General features: G+C 36.6%; 2 protein-coding genes across 5 annotated transcripts; one reads left to right on the top strand and one right to left on the bottom strand.

Moving 5' to 3' along the window:
- Nucleotides 1-1,026: 1,026 nt before the first annotated feature.
- On the top strand, nucleotides 1,027-6,517 carry LOC133800796 (C-type lectin receptor-like tyrosine-protein kinase At1g52310). Of its 3 annotated transcripts, none has more exons than XM_062238854.1 (6): nucleotides 1,027-1,244; nucleotides 1,821-1,920; nucleotides 2,024-2,081; nucleotides 2,752-3,177; nucleotides 3,273-3,843; nucleotides 5,751-6,517. In XM_062238854.1, the coding sequence occupies exons 2-6, from the start codon at nucleotides 1,846-1,848 to the stop codon at nucleotides 6,274-6,276; spliced, it is 1,656 nt and encodes a 551-aa protein (XP_062094838.1). In that variant the 5' UTR covers nucleotides 1,027-1,244; nucleotides 1,821-1,845; the 3' UTR covers nucleotides 6,277-6,517. The 3 variants fall into 3 exon arrangements, with proteins under 3 accessions (XP_062094838.1, XP_062094840.1, XP_062094839.1); XM_062238856.1 differs by having other exon boundaries at nucleotides 2,755-3,177; XM_062238855.1 differs by having other exon boundaries at nucleotides 1,241-1,372.
- A 72-nt stretch (nucleotides 6,518-6,589) lies between these two features.
- On the bottom strand, nucleotides 6,590-11,440 carry LOC133800797 (allantoate deiminase 1). 2 transcript variants are annotated; one of them, XM_062238858.1, is made up of 12 exons: nucleotides 11,200-11,440; nucleotides 10,872-10,966; nucleotides 10,419-10,522; nucleotides 10,256-10,340; nucleotides 9,971-10,087; nucleotides 9,286-9,395; nucleotides 9,095-9,200; nucleotides 8,887-8,973; nucleotides 7,418-7,660; nucleotides 7,184-7,309; nucleotides 6,937-7,098; nucleotides 6,590-6,851 (listed from the first exon to the last, which is right to left on the bottom strand). In XM_062238858.1, the coding sequence occupies exons 1-12, from the start codon at nucleotides 11,276-11,278 to the stop codon at nucleotides 6,729-6,731; spliced, it is 1,437 nt and encodes a 478-aa protein (XP_062094842.1). In that variant the 5' UTR covers nucleotides 11,279-11,440; the 3' UTR covers nucleotides 6,590-6,728. The 2 variants fall into 2 exon arrangements, with proteins under 2 accessions (XP_062094842.1, XP_062094843.1); XM_062238859.1 differs by lacking the exon at nucleotides 11,200-11,440 and having other exon boundaries at nucleotides 10,419-10,529.
- Between the last annotated feature and the right edge of the window lie 8,800 nt (nucleotides 11,441-20,240).

Here is a 20,240-nt window from a genome sequence, read left to right on the forward strand (position 1 = left end):
GTCGGTGGCCCTCGCCACTCGAGCCATCACCTGCGCCAGAGTGCATCGAGTACACACCATAAGCCTCAGCTAGACGTCATGAGTCCTAACTGGTTGCTAGTGGCCCTCGCCGGTTGCCGATGTTCATCCCCACCTGAGCCACCAACCCCATCATGAACAGGACACGTCGGATTACTTTTTTTGGTGAGACAGAAATCTGCCTTCGTCCAAGTGTACCGAAAATTAGCTTGATCAGGAAACAAGTTGCCACCATCAACTCTTCCCATCTTTGTGGCTATAAATCGTGCAAATCAAGATGCAAAAGGGGACGGAGAATCAGAATGAGAATCAAGTCGGATTAATCTAGATCTGGCCAAAACTGGCTAGTTGGTTCGTTAAGTTAGTAACTATTTATCTTCAACAGAGCTCTCATTCTTCACTGTTGTAACTGCCCTCAAGAGCAAGATCAAACTCAATGTACTTGTTTTTTAGAGTTCAAAGTTCATCAACAATAATACTGACTAAAGTAGACATATGTCATCTTTTTGGAGTCGAACCACTATAAACCTGTATCTTTCTCATTTACTATCACATTTATTTATCTTTCTTTGGTTCACTATTCACAACCAATATTCCACTCTAAATTTTACACACAAAACAACTTTTCATTCATTGCTTCATGCAAGTTGACGAAAAAAAGAGTCAACAATTTTTTTTTAACTAAATATTAATTATCATAAAATATTTTTTTACTATATAATAATAACAGAGTCAGTTTGTCTGAAATTAAGATGACCCTGAAATATGGATATATATCACTAGAGGTCTTCGATCTCTTTGAAAACTATCGCATAGATTCTCAAATTTTATTTTATATTTTATATGACTTAGTTATTCAAACTTATTAAATATGTATTATAATGACCCATTCAATTAGAAAATGGTATAGATAAAGAAAAAAATGATTTATTATCTAGTTAATTATAAAAAGAAATTAACTGAGTAGTAAATCATTTTTTGCCGGCATAAATTGCTTTTTGTAAACTATTTTATAATTGAAACTAGAAATTTGATACATTTGATATAAGTTTGTGGACTTTTAAACGATCCAATATAAAATTTGGAGCTTCTGGGATTTACAGTAAGAAACATCGTCTTAAGTTCGTAATAACTCTCTACACCTACTACACACTGTCAACAATGGCGGAATACGCGGTTTTTTTCTCATTTGGAGCTCAAACACCTCACTGAACTTTGGATTCCAGGTTTCCCCTTTTAGTGCCAGTGCTTCTAATTTCACTCTGCCATTTCTTTTCCTTTTTTCTCTTCTTTGCCTACTTGTTTGGTTGCCGAGAAACCTTTGAGGAAAAACTATATATAAACATTTTTTCTGGTAATCTGTGGTCACTTTTTTTTTTTTTTTTGCAAGTTGCAAGCCCTAAGAATTCATAAACCTCACCCAGCATTATTTGACCTTATGAACTGAAAATTTTGGCTTTCAATTTTTCGTTTTCGTTTGTAGTGTGCAATTTTTTTCTTGCTGTGTTTTTCAGGTTACTTTTGATCCACCAGAAAAAGATAGGGATTTTTGTTCGTTAATGTTACCATTAATAAGTTGTTTTGGGGACACTTTTTTGTTTTGATGGTTGTGAACTTTGCTTCTTTTCATAAAGGGTATGAATGATGCCATGTGTTTGGTTGCTTAGAAAATTGGGAAAAACATCTATGACAGGAAAAAAAAAGTGAATGTTGGCTTAATTGGTGATATCTGTAATGTATTTTGTTCTTACTTGTGAATTGTCATACTGATAGAACATTGTTTTTATTTTCTTTATTTCTAGGGATTTTGAATTAACTGTGATAGGGATGAACCATATAGCTAAGCAAGTGTTTTTGCTTCTGATTTGTGGTGTTCTGTACAATGTATGCGCTTCAAATACGGTAAGAAATTCGAGTTCGTTTATTTGAGGTTTTTTTTGGTTCGTTTTTCAAAGACTTCAAATATATTTTCCACTGTGATACTGACAGCTGTATCTTACTCTAGATATTTAACCAGTCCATTCATGGTCAGTTGAATGCTTCTGGAAATGAAGACAGCAAAGGTGTGGGTTGTTTTTCCTTTTTCAAGTTGCTTGGTGACCGGCTGTAATATATATAACAAGATTTTACCGTTGTTATGTGCATAAGTTTTCACATATGTGTACGTTTATCTTTTTGGCTAACTATTATGGATTGTGATAAATTAGATAGGAAAGAAGAGGTTGGTTTGATTTGTTCAGGGGATACTCATGTTATGCTCATGAGGATCATTCCACCTGTTCATACTCAATTATTAAATTTCTTGCCATACAGAGGAAAAGTAGAGGTTATAAAGAAAGTATTACACTCAAACAATAAACAAATTCAGTATTTAGATTTTTTTTGCTTCAATGTTCTGATGTCTTTAAAGATTAGGGGAGAAAAAACCTAAATGTTGAAAATAATATTAATTAAATGGTTAGCTAGAACTCCATATTTTCACACCTTATGACGTCTGTTTTTTTTTTTCATATGCTGAATTTGATTTGATTTCTGCATCAGAGTCATTATTATGAAGTGCATTCCTGATGAAATTTTTTCCTTTTGCACATTGTTTTCACATGCTTACTATACTGATTTATAGAATCTTATTTGTTAACAACATAATAATCTATACACTGATTTATATGTTGTGCAGTCTTTTTCCCCCTATTCTCCAATTGTTATATATTGTGTTTTTAATTTTGTGAACAGCAGCATGCCCAACCAATTGGACTGTTGGTCCTAACAAAACCAATTGCTTTGGATATATTAAAACTATGCTAACATGGAATGAGTCAGAGATGTATTGTCAAAATCATGGTGGAATATTGGCAGCATTGACAACATCTGAAGAACTAAGCATTGCTGAAAAAATTTGTGGTGAAACTTCTAGTGGCTGCTGGATTGGGGGAAGGAGCATCAATTCTAGTTTCAGTTTTGGTTGGAAGTGGTCTGACAATACTTCCCTATGGAATGGGTCAATCTTTACTAGGGCTCCCCTTCTATTGAATTGTAGCAGTTTGTCTTGTCGGAGCAATAGTTCAACTGAATTATGTGCATTGGTTAAAAAAGGATTTAAACATCTTTTTGGTGATAGATGCAACATGCCTCGTGAATTTATTTGCATGGTTGAAATGGGTATGCCTTTATTTATATGTTTTAGACTGGTCATGTTGAGTTAGATCGTTCAATTTTCTAGCTGGGTATACTTTCATTTTGTTGTTGTTTCACAGGGAATAAGTGCTCCCACATGCATTGCCACAGGGAATATCTTATCATTCTAGCTGTAGTGAGTGGATTAATCTTCTTTACAACACTAGCTGTTGTCATTTGGCTACTTGTATTCAAGCGAAGCAAGAAGCGGAAACGCTCCCGCAAACAATCTAACCCAGCAGCTTCTGCACTTGTTCCCCCATCTTGGAAAGTTTTCACCAAAGAGGAACTTAGATCAATTACAAAGAACTTTAGTGAAGGAAACCGTCTTCTTGGAGATGCGAAGACGGGGGGGACTTATAGTGGGCTTCAACCTGATGGTTCAAGGGTGGCAATTAAAAGGTTGAAGAGGTCTAGTTTTCAAAGAAAACATGAGTTTTATTCTGAAATTAAAAGGGTTGCAAGGCTCCACCATCCAAATTTGTTGGCTGTGAAAGGATGTTGCTATGATCATGGTGACCGTTACATTGTTTATGAGTTTATAGTTAATGGACCCTTGGACAAATGGCTACATCACATACCAAGAGGTGGTCGGAGTTTAGATTGGGCCATGAGGATGAAAATTGCCACAACACTTGCTCAAGGAATTGCGTACGTTATCTATCCCCTTTATTGTTTATTCTCTTTTTGAATTAAGAAGCATAAACTTGGTCAGTGAAAAGAAAAGAAATGTCTTCAAAGAAAACAAGATCCAACTTATTATATTTTGTTTATGATGCCTTTTTTTAAATTAGGAAGCTTGCTAAAGCTCTAAAGCAATGCGGTTTTTTATTATCTAACTTTTTGTCTTTATTTATGATGCACGTCTAGTAGATCACTATTTACTCCACCAAAGTGTTATCAATGTACATATGTTTCTGTAAACTGTATCATGTTCTCTAGAATTGTATGTATGAGGAGTGAATAGCATGCCTGGTACGAAGACAAATGAAAAATAAAAAACATTTTTTTATCATTTTAGTTTACTTGGTTGTGAGAGCTTACCCTCATATGGTATTCTGCCAATTGAATTTACTAGTTTGTTAACTTGTTCGTAATGGTATCTTTGTCATTTCTTTCCTGTGTTTAAACTTAACTGTAAGCCTGTAGCTTTCTTTGGCGCTGCATTAACTAAAATAGTGTCATCTAATAGGATAGGCTACACATCCAATTTTGGAGTTCAAAACTTGACAATAATGTTAGCAACTAGGAGAAATCATCACGTAATGATGTTGTGAACATTATATCACACAGTTCCAATTGTCCCCAAATACTTCATCATAGAAACGACAACATAAAAACTATGACAAATCATACTGTTGCTCATACTGAATTTTGTAGCGGTAAAAGTAATAACAGCGTGTAGAATGCTCTAAATATATGGACATTTGACTTCACTAAATTTGTCTATTTCCACAATACATGTAGTAATACTGCTTATTAGCCTTGTTGATGTCATATTCTAAACAGAGAAATGAAGCCGCTTTCATCTATTACTATTTAAATCCTCCATTAAATATGCACTAATTCATTTCATGAGCTGTGGTACTTCCATGACAGAACTACTAATATAGATATGGCTGTTATGTTATATTATTCTGCCTTTTTAATAATATATCTTATATTCCTCTGGCTGAACCCTACAGTCTTCTGGAGGTTGAAAACTGTTATGCCCCAACTATGATCCTCAAACAATGACAACAATAATAGGCCGAGAGAGAGAGAGAGAATATTGAGAATAAAAGATAATGGAAATAACTGGCTGATCTAGCATTTGATACTGACTATAGGAATTGATAACAAACTAGAACAGTGAGGTATCCAAGAGACCTCAACTCTCCCAAGAACAAATGCTCAATTACAACACATTTCTCATGATCCCTCTCATTCCCTCTTCATTCCTATATATACTGCTTTATTTCATCTCATCCATTTGTCATAATACAATTACCCATACACCCCTCTATTATCTATATTCTATTATTAAACGACTTCACTCCTCACTCTTGTTGCCTATCAAAAACTGACAAATTTATAGGCGTGTTCCCATGAGAAATGGAACCCCAAATCTATCTGGAACAAACTATGAGCTTGACCACTCTATCTAACCCTCATATGTTATAAGTCATTCTACCTTTTTAATGCAAGTGAAGTGCATTTTTTTTAGTAATGTTTAGCACTTTAGCACTGTGATAGATATGAATCCGTTTGTTAAAAAGGGCATTCATTCCAGTCGGATACTTTTTACTAAATACAAAATAATACGTAACGATCTAACTTTAGGAAGGCTTATTTATTTGTTCTTTTACCTTTTTAGAGCAAATAGCTATTGCATTTTTGTATTATCACTTCATTACCAAATCCTAAGGCTTTAACGAAATGAAAGATTGTAGAATGAGTCTTCTTTTTTCTTTTCTCAAATTATTTGGTTGTACGTCATTAATCTATCTGATTGCCATACTTTTTAGCTGTGTGAACCTGCTTCCTTTATTGATTTCCTCGAATTTTTCTGAAGACAGATTTCTGCATGACAAGGTCAAGCCACATGTTGTGCATCGTGACATCTGTGCCAGTAATGTTCTACTTGACGAAGAGTTTGGAGCACATCTTATGGGAGTTGGTCTGTCAAAATTTGTTCCGTACGAAGTAATTCATGAGAGAACAGTGATGGCAGGTGGCACACATGGATACCTTGCTCCTGAATTTGTGTACAGAAATGAGCTTACAACTAAGAGCGATGTGTACAGCTTTGGTGTGCTGCTACTGGAAATAGTAAGCGGCCGTAGGCCTGCACAGGCAGTTGATTCAGTAGGTTGGCAAAGCATCTTTGAATGGGCTACACCTTTGGTGCAGGCTCATCGCTACCCGGAGCTCTTGGATCCTCACATAACAGCATCTTCTTCTGATATTCCTGAGGCTGGTGTCATTCAAAAGGTGGTGGACCTTGTTTATGCCTGTACTCAGAATGTGCCATCAATGCGCCCAAGAATGTCTCACGTTGTTCATCAATTGCAACAATTAGCTCAACTACCTGCTTTAAAGTAAGAACTTACTATTGTTCATTTATAGGTTTGTATTTCTCCGTAGAAGTATGTATATCGGGATCATTTTGCCCATGATAATAGGTATATCTAATGACGAACTAGACTGTAGTACCAATATAGTTTTTATCCTTTGCAATTGATTTCTAGAACTAATCTCTAATGTAGCTCTAATCATTTATAAACTTTACCTTTGACTATAACTAGATGAGCGGCTGTGATCCATTAGCTGCTTTTTTTTTAAACTAATGCTGGCTGGCTTCTTATTTTTCCCCTTTTTTCTTTTTTATTATTTTGCAACAAATGAATATGAGAACTAGATGAGAATTAAGTGATTTAAATAATGGCATTATCCAAAGTCTACAGAGAGAAATGTACAATTGAGAAACAACATACATTATTAACTTAATGTTATTGAGATGCTACTGTACAGTGATGTTGCTAAATATTTCTAATTTACAACTGAGTTTCTATGAATGACAAGAGCGCCAAACCAGATGCCCAAACATCATCATCCAATACATGCTCTGCGGGTGAATGACTTGCTCCTCCACGACAGCGGACGAATAACATACCAATCTGTTCATGTATTTTGACCAAAATGTTATACAGGGGGAATTTACACTATCAAAAGTAGTTTTATGATGAAAAAAAGTAAACAAACCCTTGTTAAATGAGATATTGCCATTGCATCATGTCCTGCTCCACTCATTAAGACTGGCAATTCACTCTGGATCTCGCCTCTCATTCTCTTGACCGCAGTGAATGCTGCAGACCTGAGCTGTGAACTCAGCTCAGAATCACATATTACTGCATCGGCATCATGCTGAAATGAACAACAGAACATATAGCAAATTAGGTTACTCATCACTCTAACAAAAGTAACAATATTTTATATATATGTCCTGCACCTTGCGGTCAATTGTGCATGATACTGATCGTGTATCACATATTTGGTATATCCGATCCGATAATTCGTAAATCACAGCCTCACGTCCCATGTCATTTATGGTACGTAAATCAACCGTGAATGTAACCTGAAATTAACATTCCATATTCATTGTGCACGTTAAATTTTGACTATACAACAGAAAGGCATCTTCAGTTCTACTCTACTATCAGCAATTGCACAAGCAAGTTCTTGCCTGGCCTGGAATGACGTTACTTGCACTTGGCCATGTCGATATTTCTCCAACAGTGCAAACAAGAGAATTTGAAAGTGAATCTAATGTGGAATTGTTGCAGTTACTATCGTAAGACAGGAACTTTTCTGGATGTTTACAAAGACTTTCCAAAAATACAATCATTTCAGCTGCAGCAGCCATAGGATCCCGACGCATACACATTGGAACAGTTCCAGCATGCCCTTGAGAACCTCTGACAGTAACCTGCAATGGTGTGCACGCATACAAGTTCCATGCATGAATAAATTACAACTAAATGAGAATCATTTTCCTAATGATAAAAGTAAGCTAGGAAAAAATTCACTATGTCCTCCATTTTTCCTTCTACCATGTACTCAGTTACACATGCTAAAATGATTAACATACATAGGAAATATATTAAACAGGAAGAAAGAGAACCAAAAAAAAAGAGTGAAGACAATGTTCGACTTGAGTAAAATGACTACCAAGATGTCATGGAAAGGTCACATGCGACAGCGAATGATGAAGTTTGCTGATGAAGTTTGCAAACATTTTCAAAAGAAAAAGGAATACTTAATTAATGTAAATAGTAATAAGTTGGAAGTGACTTTATTACTAGCTATGGAAATAAATTAAAGCGTATCCACTGTCTACGGTTATGGGATCTTTGTTCTAACTCGTAGCTGTATAAGAACCATAAATGATATAGGAAAAAAAATGAAAAACATAAATGAGAGCTGCATTGGGCTAAACAGTCACTGAAAGTAGGAGACTGATTGCAAGGGAGGCTCATATGAAGACTGTCAGTGGAAAAAAGATTTCTCGGAAACTGCATGTTTATGAATGTAATCGCAGAAATTTTGAACATAATGGTTTGCAGTCAAACTAAAATGATGTAGGTGTTCAAAATTGATAATTGACGAAAGATGTATATAATCCCAATTTAATGCTCATGTTAATATACATTTCCATGAGAAAATATTATTCTGGAAGGTCGTTTTCTTGCATTTTTTTTTGTAAATCTTTCCACCTACTCCAATTTCCTTTTCTTCTACCTCCTCCTATCTCATCTTTTTTCATGATTATTAGTGGATACATTATTCCCGAGGGTTGCATAGGACAAACTGTACATCACTAAATGTTTATCTACTAATCTCAAGAATTCTAGATTGCATAGCTCCACCTAAACTACTCCGCATTTCGCTCACTATCTCTAGGATAAATGGCATCAATATCTATTGAGAATATCAGGTCATACGTTTCATTAGCAAAGAGATCCATAGAAAACAAGATCAGGTCAAATTGCAGCTACATAAAATCTCTTGAACTTTCATGTATTCTTATCATTGAGAGAAGCAAATAAGAGTACTATATTTAAGCACGCTAAAAAGCATTTCTCTTGAACTATGATATATTCTTATTATGGAGAACCAAATAAGAGTACATCTTTCACGCACACTAAATTTTACCTTCAGTCTTGTCTGACCAGCTATGCCTTCAACCACTCCTAGAGGAAAGCCAGCCCATTCTAACACTGGACCTTGCTCAATGTGAACCTGCAACATTCACAATTAGAACAGTACCAGTGAAACTTCAGAACACTCAATAAATTATAAATAAACTTTTCACAAAGGGCTATAAGCTAATCAATGGAACAATTAGTCTAAGAAATTGTACCTCAACATAACCCCAAACAGTCTTTGGGTCATACTTGAGCTGCAACAAGTTTTCCTCTGTAATATCAATTGAATTCTTCTTAAGAACATCTTGAACCGTTAAACCACTGAGTAAAGAACAACATTATAAATTTATTGATAATAATTAGAAGAAATGACTATAGAAAGATATATTAGCAGTGTCAAGGAAACCTTTTATCAGATATTTGCAATGTTGAAACTGGCAAAACTCCAGCAACAGCAGCACTACCTAGAAATGTAGATTGAAACCTTACTCCCTCCTCATCACTAAATGCAATCACCTGCAAGATTCAATAATAGAAAAAATGCTTTTGTAGGTAGAATAGTTGCAAAACTATTCGGAGAATATATCTCAATTACTTGTGTATCTAGAGGGAAATTCTAATTCTGCTGCATACCCTTTAAAAAATGAACAAACAAAATAAATAAATAAAAAAATAGAAAGAAAAAAAAAGATATTTGTTGGATACTTCATGCATTTTCACTAACTGGATTAGGAAAACAATGTTTTCACATGTTTTGAGGTTGAAAAACAAAGAAAAATGACATGCAAAATGAAGAATTACAATGCTTTTGCATATTAAGAAAGTTAAGACACTTAGGACCCATAGGTTTGAAAAAGGAAAAGGAGTTTTATGACTTCAACATAGAAATCTACCATAAGAAAACAAAATAATCCACCAAAACTGACTAAAAGATCAGGATTTATTTTGTTCAATGAGTAGCTACAAAAACAAATAACATGTGTTTCCTTTATTTGAGATTCAGCTTTATCATGCCAAAAACAAGGACATAGATGAAGAACTTCCAAAACGACTCATCTAAAAGTCTACATGAATCCAAAACATCCACTCACCTCAACTGGCCGCCTTAGCAATCCCAACTTCCCACTGATATTCAAAACCTTCACTGCAGCTAATGCAGAGATGATTCCCAATGGCCCATCAAAGATCCCGGCATCAATAACAGTATCCTATTTGGAAAATGTAGAGACAAGTATCACCTCCGGTTTTTTGTGCGCTATATACTCTTTTTCAATCTCTTGAACATTGTGTTTCTTTGTGTGTGCGCACATACAAGAACTTGTCCTTGAAACTTAATAACTGACAGAAGCAAATAAAACAAAAGTTAAGAGTATTACAAAATGAGAACCGATTAACAGGGCCTCAGCAGTTGTATTCCTTCCCTCAACCCGACCGTGCACATTCCCCATACAGTCAATCCACCTGAAAATCATGAAAAATAAATGAGCCAAAAGAAATTCCGAAACACAAGTTCAGAGTGTAAAGAGATAGAAAGCTAACGTTCTCAAACCAGCATCCTCCATCCACTGTCGAATAAGATTCCCTGCTATCACAGAAGCTGGGCTTAAGAATGTCCTCTCTAAATAGCCATCAGAATCAGTTACCTGTTATCTATGGCAGCCACATAAGTATTCGCATGTCTAAAACTTTCATTATCGAAGCATGCATATATGTTCTAAAATATATAATAAAAAAACCCAAAAGGAAAAGTTTGCCACGCTATTTGATATCTGCAATTTGAATTGAAGTTTGAGGTTTGGGCATTCGGATATTATACTGTGAGGATAAAAAACTAATGGTATCAATTGTTTTGTAACATATTTAACTAATGTTATGCAAGAAGTGAAAAAAAAAGTTCTAAAATAAATAAATGTGGTTTTTTTCTTCTTTTTCTAAAAAATACATGAATGATTCATTTGGTATAGAAAAAAACTAACTAAGAATTAAGAATACCTGACCAAGCTGTTGAAGCCTTAACACTGCTTCATCCCTGAGGATTTCCTGATACAAATCCTTCAATCTGGTTTCTGAATCTTCAACTCCGTCTCCTATGTCATATTTCACACTGTTATATTCTCATTTTATACCATCAAACAATACCTATATTCATATATACATATATGTATATATATATATACCCATAGTTACAAGGAAATCTTGATAGATAATATAAAAAAGAAAGAAAAAAAAAGTTCATGAATAATCAAGTGAAAACAAGAAAAACGCATGCAAAATGAGAAATATAAATAATAAATAATAAACTTGAAAGAAAAATAAAAACCTAATGATATGATATTGGTAGAGGTGGCTGAAAGGAGAACAGAGAAAAAGGAAACGAAAATGATGACTGAAAAAGCCATTGATGAGATTGAAGAACAGTGACGAAGAGAAGAGAAGAGAAGAGCAAAGGTCTGATAAGGGAAAAGCAGGAGCAGCCAGCGCCAACTTCGTCTTCGTCTTCGTGATAGCTGGCAACTGCGCTCTCTCTTTCTCTCTCTCTCTCTAATATTATATAACTCTCTCTAATATTATATAACATGGAAAAACGCCCAACTCTGTCCATATATATGTGGTGGAGATGGTGATGACCGATGTCTCATTATTTTATTTTCCATATTACAAAAAACTTTATTTATTTATATAAATAAATAATAATGTTGATGGCACCCTGACTCTGAATCCCACGTGCAAAATATCATTGTGATCTCCTCCATTTGTTTCAAGGAATTAAGAGCCATAATTTGTTGTGAAGAGAGATCAGATCTATTTTTTTTTTTGAGGGGAATGTCTATTTTAATTGTCAGCAAAAGTTTTTGGTGTCCAAACTTAATTGTATAGGTTTTAATTATCAGAGCAATTGCTATATGTACTATAATCATATTATATGATAGTATGAATCAATCATCAAGCTACTAATGCAAGAGATAATGATAAAGGAAGATAGAATGTTAACACTCCTCATATTTAAATATGATTATGCACATGATATATACAATGATATTTAAATATATAGTCCCTACTTTTTATTTATGTTAAAATAATAATACGAAGCATTCATTGAGAAATTTGACTTTTTATGCTTAATAGAGGATTGTAATTCAAAAAAATGCTAGACATTTTTATCATTACAAAATAATGCCAATTCATTTTAGCATATCCAAAATACCCCTATCACAACTATCTCCTCTCTTCCTTCTTCTTGATTCTTCCTCACTCTCTTTCACTCACCTCATCTCACACCGCCACTAAGAGCACCACGGTAGAAGGAAGTCGAGCAACCCCTACAAAGGAACCCCTACGAAAGCCATTTGTAGAGATCAAGACCAAAGTAAGGGTTGAGAAATCTTGGAGAAATTTTTTATGGGTAAGCAATTTTTTCTTAAATACTTGGATTAGTGATGTTTCCTTTAAACTTTTTGGGCATTTCGAATAGATCAGAGCAATATTTGCACATTTTTTTGGTTTTTTTTCTTCTGGTTTTTTGTCGATCTGCGTTTTCTGGGAATTCTCTAGGTTTAGGTTGTGCTCGATGCCTGCTCGATGCAGGCTCGATGACACATCAATTTTTACAGTTGCATGTTGTGCTCGATGGTTACTCGATACCTACTCGATGGTAATGTGCATTATCACTATTTCATGCATGCTCGATGCCTACTCGATGTAGGCTCGATGGAACATCAATTTTACAGTTGAATGTTGTGCTCGATGGTTACTCGTTACCTACTCGATGGGTACTCGATGGTAATGTGCATTCTCACTATTTCATGCATGCTCGATGGATGCTCGATGCCTACTCGATGCAGGCTCGATGGCACATCATTTTTTACGTTGCATGTTGTGCTCGATGGTTACTCGATACCTACTCGATGCAAGCTCGATGGTAATGTGCATTCTCACTATTTCGTGCATGCTTGATGGAGGCTCGATGCATGCTCGATGGTCATGTTTTTCAGCATCGTTAAAAACCATTTCCTACCATCTGTTTTTCAGCTAATTGTATTTGTGTTTTTTTATTTTAGGTTCTATTGATTACGTATTTGTTTCTTACAACGGTGTTTGGGAAACAGATGGTAGGAAATGGTATTTTAAGGATGCTGAAGGTGAAGTGATACCAGTAGAGAATGATGTCACTTACTTGCAACTACTTAACATACTGCACGAGACATTTCAGGTGGATAGAGAGGTGTATGAATTGAAACTCGAGGTGCCATACGTATGCGGCGACCAACCATTTGCACCAGTTCAATTGAGGAATGATCGTCAAGTTCGTGTATTCTTAGGATTAAGCTTGAAAGAACGGATAGTCTTATGTGTGACTCCAGTTAAGAAGAATGTCATATCAGATCCTTCTCCTAGTGTGAACAAAAAAGACACGACCAATGTCGATCCATCTCCTGCAGGTAGCAGTTACAAGCATTTTAGTGAGGTGGGCACTTTTTTTCCAGTTACTGATTCGATGGCTACTATTAAGCTTGATATACCACAAGGAGGTCCCACAGGTGTGCTTGAGGCATATGAGTACGATCCCTATGCGAATGATGATCCAGTTGGTAATTGCTTTGAAGATAATGATGATGGTTCCGAGGATGACTCGTATTATAGTGCAGATGTTTTAAATGAGGAGTTAGACATTTCCCAAGCCCAACAAGTAGAAGAAGAGTCAGGACTGCCTCTTGCACAGGCACACCTCCCAACTCAAGGACGCCAAGCACCTGCTCGAAGTAGTAATCAACCTGCTAGGATAGAAGATAACACTGGGTGGAGGGAGACAATTGTATCAAGAGAAGATCACACCAGATGGAGTGCCCCAATGTTTACAAAAGAAGACATTGAGGCATCTGCTAAAACCCATTCCTCATCATCTGGTGCACCAATGGGAGAAATATATGTTGGGAAGACTTTTGAGGACAAGATTGATTTAAAAACCAAAGCCGCTCTATTTGCAATGAAGAATAACTTTGAGTATATGGTGAAAAAGTCAGGTACTGACGTGTGGTATATCACATGCAAAGATCCTGACTGTTGTTGGAGACTAAGAGGGAAAAAACTACCAATGTCCCCCATGTTTGAGATCACGGTATACAAGAGCGTACACAAATGCTCACTAGAAGTGCGACAAAAAGGTCATCGTCAAGATGCACCGTGGGTCGTTGGACACCTCATAAAGAACAAATACGCAGTTGATGGGACCAGTTACATGACAAACAACATAAAGGAGGATATGAAGAAAATTTTTGGTATTGATATGAGTTATGAAAAGGCATGGAGATGTAGAGAGAAGGCACTTACGTATGTTAGGGGGACATATGAGGATTCGTATTGCAAGTTGCCATCCTACTTGCACATGTTGCAGCAAAAGAATCCAGGTACAATTATTGATTTTGTCACTGAAGATGGTCGTTTCCTATATTGCTTCTTTGCCCTTGGAGTTTGTAGGAGGGGATTTAGATTTTGTCGTCCTGTGATATGTGTGGATGGCACGTTCTTGAAGAATAAGTACGGTGGCCACATGCTATGTGTCATTGCTTTGGATGGGTGTAACACCCCAAGTTGCTAAGAAGGTTTAAGACCTTGTTTAAGCATGCCTGGAGGGCGAGAAGTAAATTGACATGATATTTTATGAATTTGATTGAATATGTGATTAGAATGCATGATTAGGTTGTATGCATATGCATGTGAGCCCCGTTTGTATGTTAGGGGGTAAACTGGTAATTTTAGCCCGTTGAGGGCATAAATGTGATAATTGTATTATGTGATTTGTGCCATGTGAGTGTGGTATTTTTATCATGATGCACGCGTCGAGACGGTCCTAGTGAGCTAATTAGTCTAAATGTCACAACGGGATTTTGTACCCGGCTCGGGAGGGTCCTAGGGGTACTTTAGGAATTTTGTAAGTTGAATTGAAAGCTATTGGTTATAGTTTTGGCGATTGAGTAACCTGTGTAACCGTTTGTAACTGCTTTGAGTAACAAGTTTTAGATAGAAAGTGATAGAATTGAAATAGAAGTGTAAGGACAAGAGTGCCCTTGAAGGTTTAGTTAGGAAGGATTATTAGGAAGGGGTAAAATGGTCTTTTGGCAAGGGATTTAGACAATTTTCAGCTGGGTTTTGGGGTACACGGTTTGGGCATTGGGTCATTTGATGTTTTGATAAAAAATTGAAGAGAAGAAAAATTAGAAGAAAGAAAAGCTAGGGCAAGTAGAAGAAAAAGAAGAAGAAGTGTAGAAGGGGCTGAAGTGGGAGCTTAGGAGGAGATCAAGGAAGCTTATAGGGTGGATTCTCCACTTGAGGTAAGGATTTTATTCACATTTAAGTTTGGTTTCTGTTTTGATTTGAGAAATCTAGAGCATGAGTTTAGCATTTTAAAGTTTTGGTTTGAGTTGCTGAAATTAGAAATCAAAGGGTGGATTTTGGGTGTGATGGTGTTTTGATCTTGATTCTAGTGTCTATAGGTTGTTAGATGGTTCATATGAAGTTTTAATTTGATCTTGGGGTTTAGGTATTTGTTTGGGTTGATTTGGGGAGGTTGTAGCTCGGGAAAAACGCAAGAGAAAACCCAGAAATCTGGGTTCGTGAAGGAGCGTCGCGGCCCTGTTCTTGGGCGCCGCGGCGCGAGGATGCTTCAGGATGTGGCCTAGCCGCTGGGTGCCGCGGCCCTTGAGGGGAGTGCCGCGGCCCTAGGCCATTTTGGCATCCAAAAAGTTGGGTTTTTAAGGCTTTTGCCCGGGGACGCGGGGGATGGTTCCAATGTATTGTTTCAAGGAATTAGAGGTCCCGAGTGTACGGGATTGGTCCCGGGAAGTGGTTTTGGGTTTGGTTAGTATTAAAAGTGTTTTATGTGTGTTGTGACTAGGATTTCGGAAAGGCTCGTGCTAGAGGACCGTGCTTGTGACCTTGGTGCATCAGGAAAGCTCGGGATACATGTAAGAAAACCGTAACACCCAAGATCAGGGCATGGGCCCACAGTGTTATTGCAGGGCATGGCCCTAGATTGTACTACGTGGAAATGTATAACCTTAAATGAATTATTATGTGTTTGAATGATTATTTCGAAATGTACTATATGTGTGATTATAATGAAATGAACGGCTAAGGCCGAGAGCGGCGAGGGCCGGGTACGGCCTTGGGGCCGAAAGTAACACTTGGCACATGGAGTGCTTATAGCCAGGGTGGGACCCATTGGATACATGAGTTATCCTCACGGCAAGGACCGAGACCCCAGGCTTTGGTAAGGCCTTTAGGGCGGCACGACCGTGTTTGTTCAGTCTGAGGGTTTTCCTATTTATCAGTGGATTATATCTCAGCTATATCTTATGCATATGTTATGTACTGTTTGAGTTTTCTTGCTGGGCTTCGGCTCACGGGTGCTCCGTGTTGCAGGTAAAAGTAAAGAGTCAGTCAACCGGCCATGAGTATGGAGAGCGTGGGGGCGGCGTGTACATGTTCGGCCTGCCCGATTGCTTTGGTTGGGGGCATTTTGTATATGGCTGTATTAACCATTCTTTTGATAGTTAATCAAGTGTAAATCTATTTTTGAGTTGTAAATATTTTGTAAACCTTATTTTGGGATCCTGGATGTTTGATACTTAATGTTTTCAATGAAACTAAGCATTTTCAAAGAGTACAGCCTTAAACTTTGGTTTAGTCACACTTTTGGTTTTAGAAACCTCGAAGAGTCAGTTAGTTGCACAAATTTCTGTTTTAAACTCACTTAGTAACGGCTCTAAGGTAGTAGGGCATTACAATGGGAATAGTCATTTATATCCAATTTCGTTTGGGTTGGTGGATAGTGAGAACCACAACTCGTGGAAATATTTCATGATGAAGTTGAAGGAAGCCATTGGGGACGTTGATGACTTGGCTTTCGTGTCAGATAGGCATGCTAGTATTATTCATGCTCTAGAGGTTGTCTTTCCTGATGCCTACCACGGCGCATGCTACCATCACATCAGTATGAATGTGAAAGCTAAGTTCAAGACTAATCACTGTCACAGTGAGATGTGGGCAGCAGCCTATGCATGGAAGAAGATCGAATTTCTAAAGCATTTTGAAAATATTAAGCGAATGGATCCTCGCATAGCTGCCTATTTGGAGGGAATTGGTTTCGATAAGTGGTCTCGTCCTTTTTTTCCTGGAAAACGATATAATATAATGACAAACAACTACGCTGAAAGCTTCAACAACAAGACCAAGGATGCAAGAACCTTTCTAGTTACAATTTTTTTGGAATTCATTCGGTTCACACTACAGTCTTGGTTTTCTGAACGACGTAGTGTGACAGAGAAGACTACCACCAAATTATCCACCCTGATGGAGGCAGATGTATAGGACAATGCTGACAAAGGAAGGTTCATGAATGTCTATGCCCTTGGTCAATTCGAGTTTCATGTAACTGGTGCAGACAGCGATGTTGAGGTGAATTTGATGACGAAATCATGCTCATGTGGGGTATTCTAGCTCATAAGCACACCTTGTCCCCATGCTGCTGCAGCAGCTATAAAGCGTGGAGTGAACCTTTACTCTGTGTTCACCATTTTACACCATTGAGTCATGGAGGAATTCGTACACCATTTACCCAACTGGGAATGAGGATGACTGGATACTTCCAGATGACATTAAGAATATGGTAGTTGGTGTACCCATAGAGAAACAACAAGTTGGTCGTCCAAAAAAGCCAAAGCTAGGAAGACCAAGGAAAAACTGTTGGCCATCTGACGGGGAAAAACCAGTTACAATGCGTAAGTGCAGTAGATGTGGTGGTTGTGGCCACAACAAGTCCTTATGCAAAGCTCGGCTTTGAGTTTATTTTTTGTTGTATTTTATTTAAACTTGAAGTTGAAGTTTATTTTTTGTTTTGTTTTTTTTATTGTCGTTAATGAATTTTGGTCATTAATTGTCGTTAATAAAAAGATGCTCGATACAAATCAGTCTCAGATGGCCCGGAACTGAAGTTCAACCCCGTAACCAAAGCAAACTCGCCTCTACCAAATCTACAGGGTCTAGATCCCAAATGTAAATGCAACTCCTCCTCTTTGATGCACTGGATCTTGCGCAAAATTAATTGATGTATGAGAGATGCAGAGAAGTCTAACTTCTCAGCCACGAAAAATTGTTTGAAAGGGGATTCCTTCATCCTTTCTATCAACCCGAGCTCCTCAAACTTGTCCTTGATTGTGTTTAAAGTAACCATTGCCCCTATATGTGACTCATCCAGGAAAGTGATCTGTCAAGGGAAAAAGAAACTTCCGCATTTGCAAAAAATAAAGATAAAAATAATACAGTTAAACAAAGTCGCGTGAAAAATCCATCAATAAACATACATGCAACCATCAAACCCCTATCGAGTACCCATCGAACACCCATCGAACCCCTATCGAACAACCCTAGAGCATGCATCGAACCACCATCGAACCCAACATAAAACCCAATCCATCGAGCATGCATCGAACCCCCATCGAGCATGCATCTAATTTCTTAGGTTTAAACCTGGAACCCATAATGGGCCTACCCTATCGAACCCAATTGAGCATGCATCAAATGACCATCGAGCATGCATCGAACCATGATCGAGCATGTATCAAATCACAGAAGCACAAACCTTAAACCCCAAATGACCTAACCTATCTAACCCAATCGAGTATGCATCGAGCGCCTTCTAACACCCATCGAGTATGCATCGAACCCCCTAAATGCCTACCCATCGATGCTCATCGAACCCCCCATCGAACCATTGAGCAACATCAAAAAAACCAGGCAAAAACTCACAGTCGTCTTTCAACATACCCATTCCAAAATACTCAAAAAAAGCAGATCAATATGCTCAATAAAATGCGTAAAGTATGCAATAAACGAAAAATGTCACAACATTCACACAAAAAATTTAAAAAATATATACATATAATCATACATATACACACCATATGCAACATTCACAACAAGGGAGGTCTCGGGGAATCAACCTTAAACTTTGGCTTTAGTGGGTCAGAGACCGTTTATCAGAGGCAGAGGAGGGAGGTCTCGGGAAATCGACGCGGAGAAGAGACGCGGTCGCCATGCGGGGTCTTGGGGAATCGACAAGGGAGGTCTTGGAGGGAGGTCTCGGGCAGTCGACGACGGCGATTGTCGTGCAGGGACTCGGAGAATCGACGAGGAGGCTGTCGGTGGGGGGCAGGGTCTCGGGGATTTCACTGTGTACCAAGAGAAAGAGAGAGAGGGAAAATAGAAGAGAGAAGTGGGAGGTTCAACATGAGAGGGGTATTTTGGGTATGCTAAAATGAATTGACATTATTTTGTAATGATAAAAATGCCAAGCATTTTTTTGAATTACAACCCCCTATTAAGCATAAAAAGTCAAATTTCCTTTCGTGTATTGAGTATTTTTGTAAACATCTCTACTTCTTTCTAAATAAATCTCTAATCAATTTTTAATTTTTTTTATACATTTTGAACAAAATTACTACAAAATCACCTATTAGTAATTTTCTTTTTAATTTCTACCTATATATATATTTATTTCAACCCTCTTAATTAAAATATTTTTTTAAGATTAATAAAATTCATCAAAAAAGTATTTTTATTTTTAACTAAAAAAATAATAAATATAAACACAAATACTTTAAAATAAAAAAAAATAATTTCATTAAAATTAAAATAATTACCAATTATAATATTAAATTCTTGAGCTTGTAAAAGTTAAAGTATCTAAACAAATTATTTTTAAATATAATAAATTAATTAATATAAAAGTAATAGATATTTTGGAGGTGAAAAATAATTTTTATTTTTAATATTTAATGAAGATATCAATTAAAAAAATATTTAGTAATAATTAATTAATTAAAATGGGTGACGAAAAGAAAATGAAGCTAATAGTCCTGTTTTTGTATATTTTAGTATTTCTAAATTTAATTATGTGAAATAATATTTAAAATAAATTATTATATCTAATACTTTCAATAATAATTATTACACCTCAAATTTTGAGACATATTTATTTAATCTCAAAATGCAGGCTCGCAGAAATATTGATCGAATGAATCATTATAATGAATATATTAGTTTATTCAAGAGTTATTCATAGTGATGTTGCAGCATTTGTTTGGCTTGAAACAAGAAGTTAACTCGAAATGAGCGAACCGACTAAAAAGGTCGACCTCGAAAGCTCGGAGATGGTGATGTGAATAACACTACGATTGTCAACTCGAACCATGGTGTAGGATTGAAAGCGTACTGGTGGACAACGAGCAGTTATGATATAAGCCTACAATCATGGGCTTAGTTATAGAATTGTTTAATTAATCATATTTTCATGGGATATTCTTA

The sequence above is a fragment of the Humulus lupulus genome, chromosome 9 (genome assembly GCF_963169125.1).
Source record: "Humulus lupulus chromosome 9, drHumLupu1.1, whole genome shotgun sequence".
Classification (NCBI taxonomy): domain Eukaryota; kingdom Viridiplantae; phylum Streptophyta; class Magnoliopsida; order Rosales; family Cannabaceae; genus Humulus; species Humulus lupulus.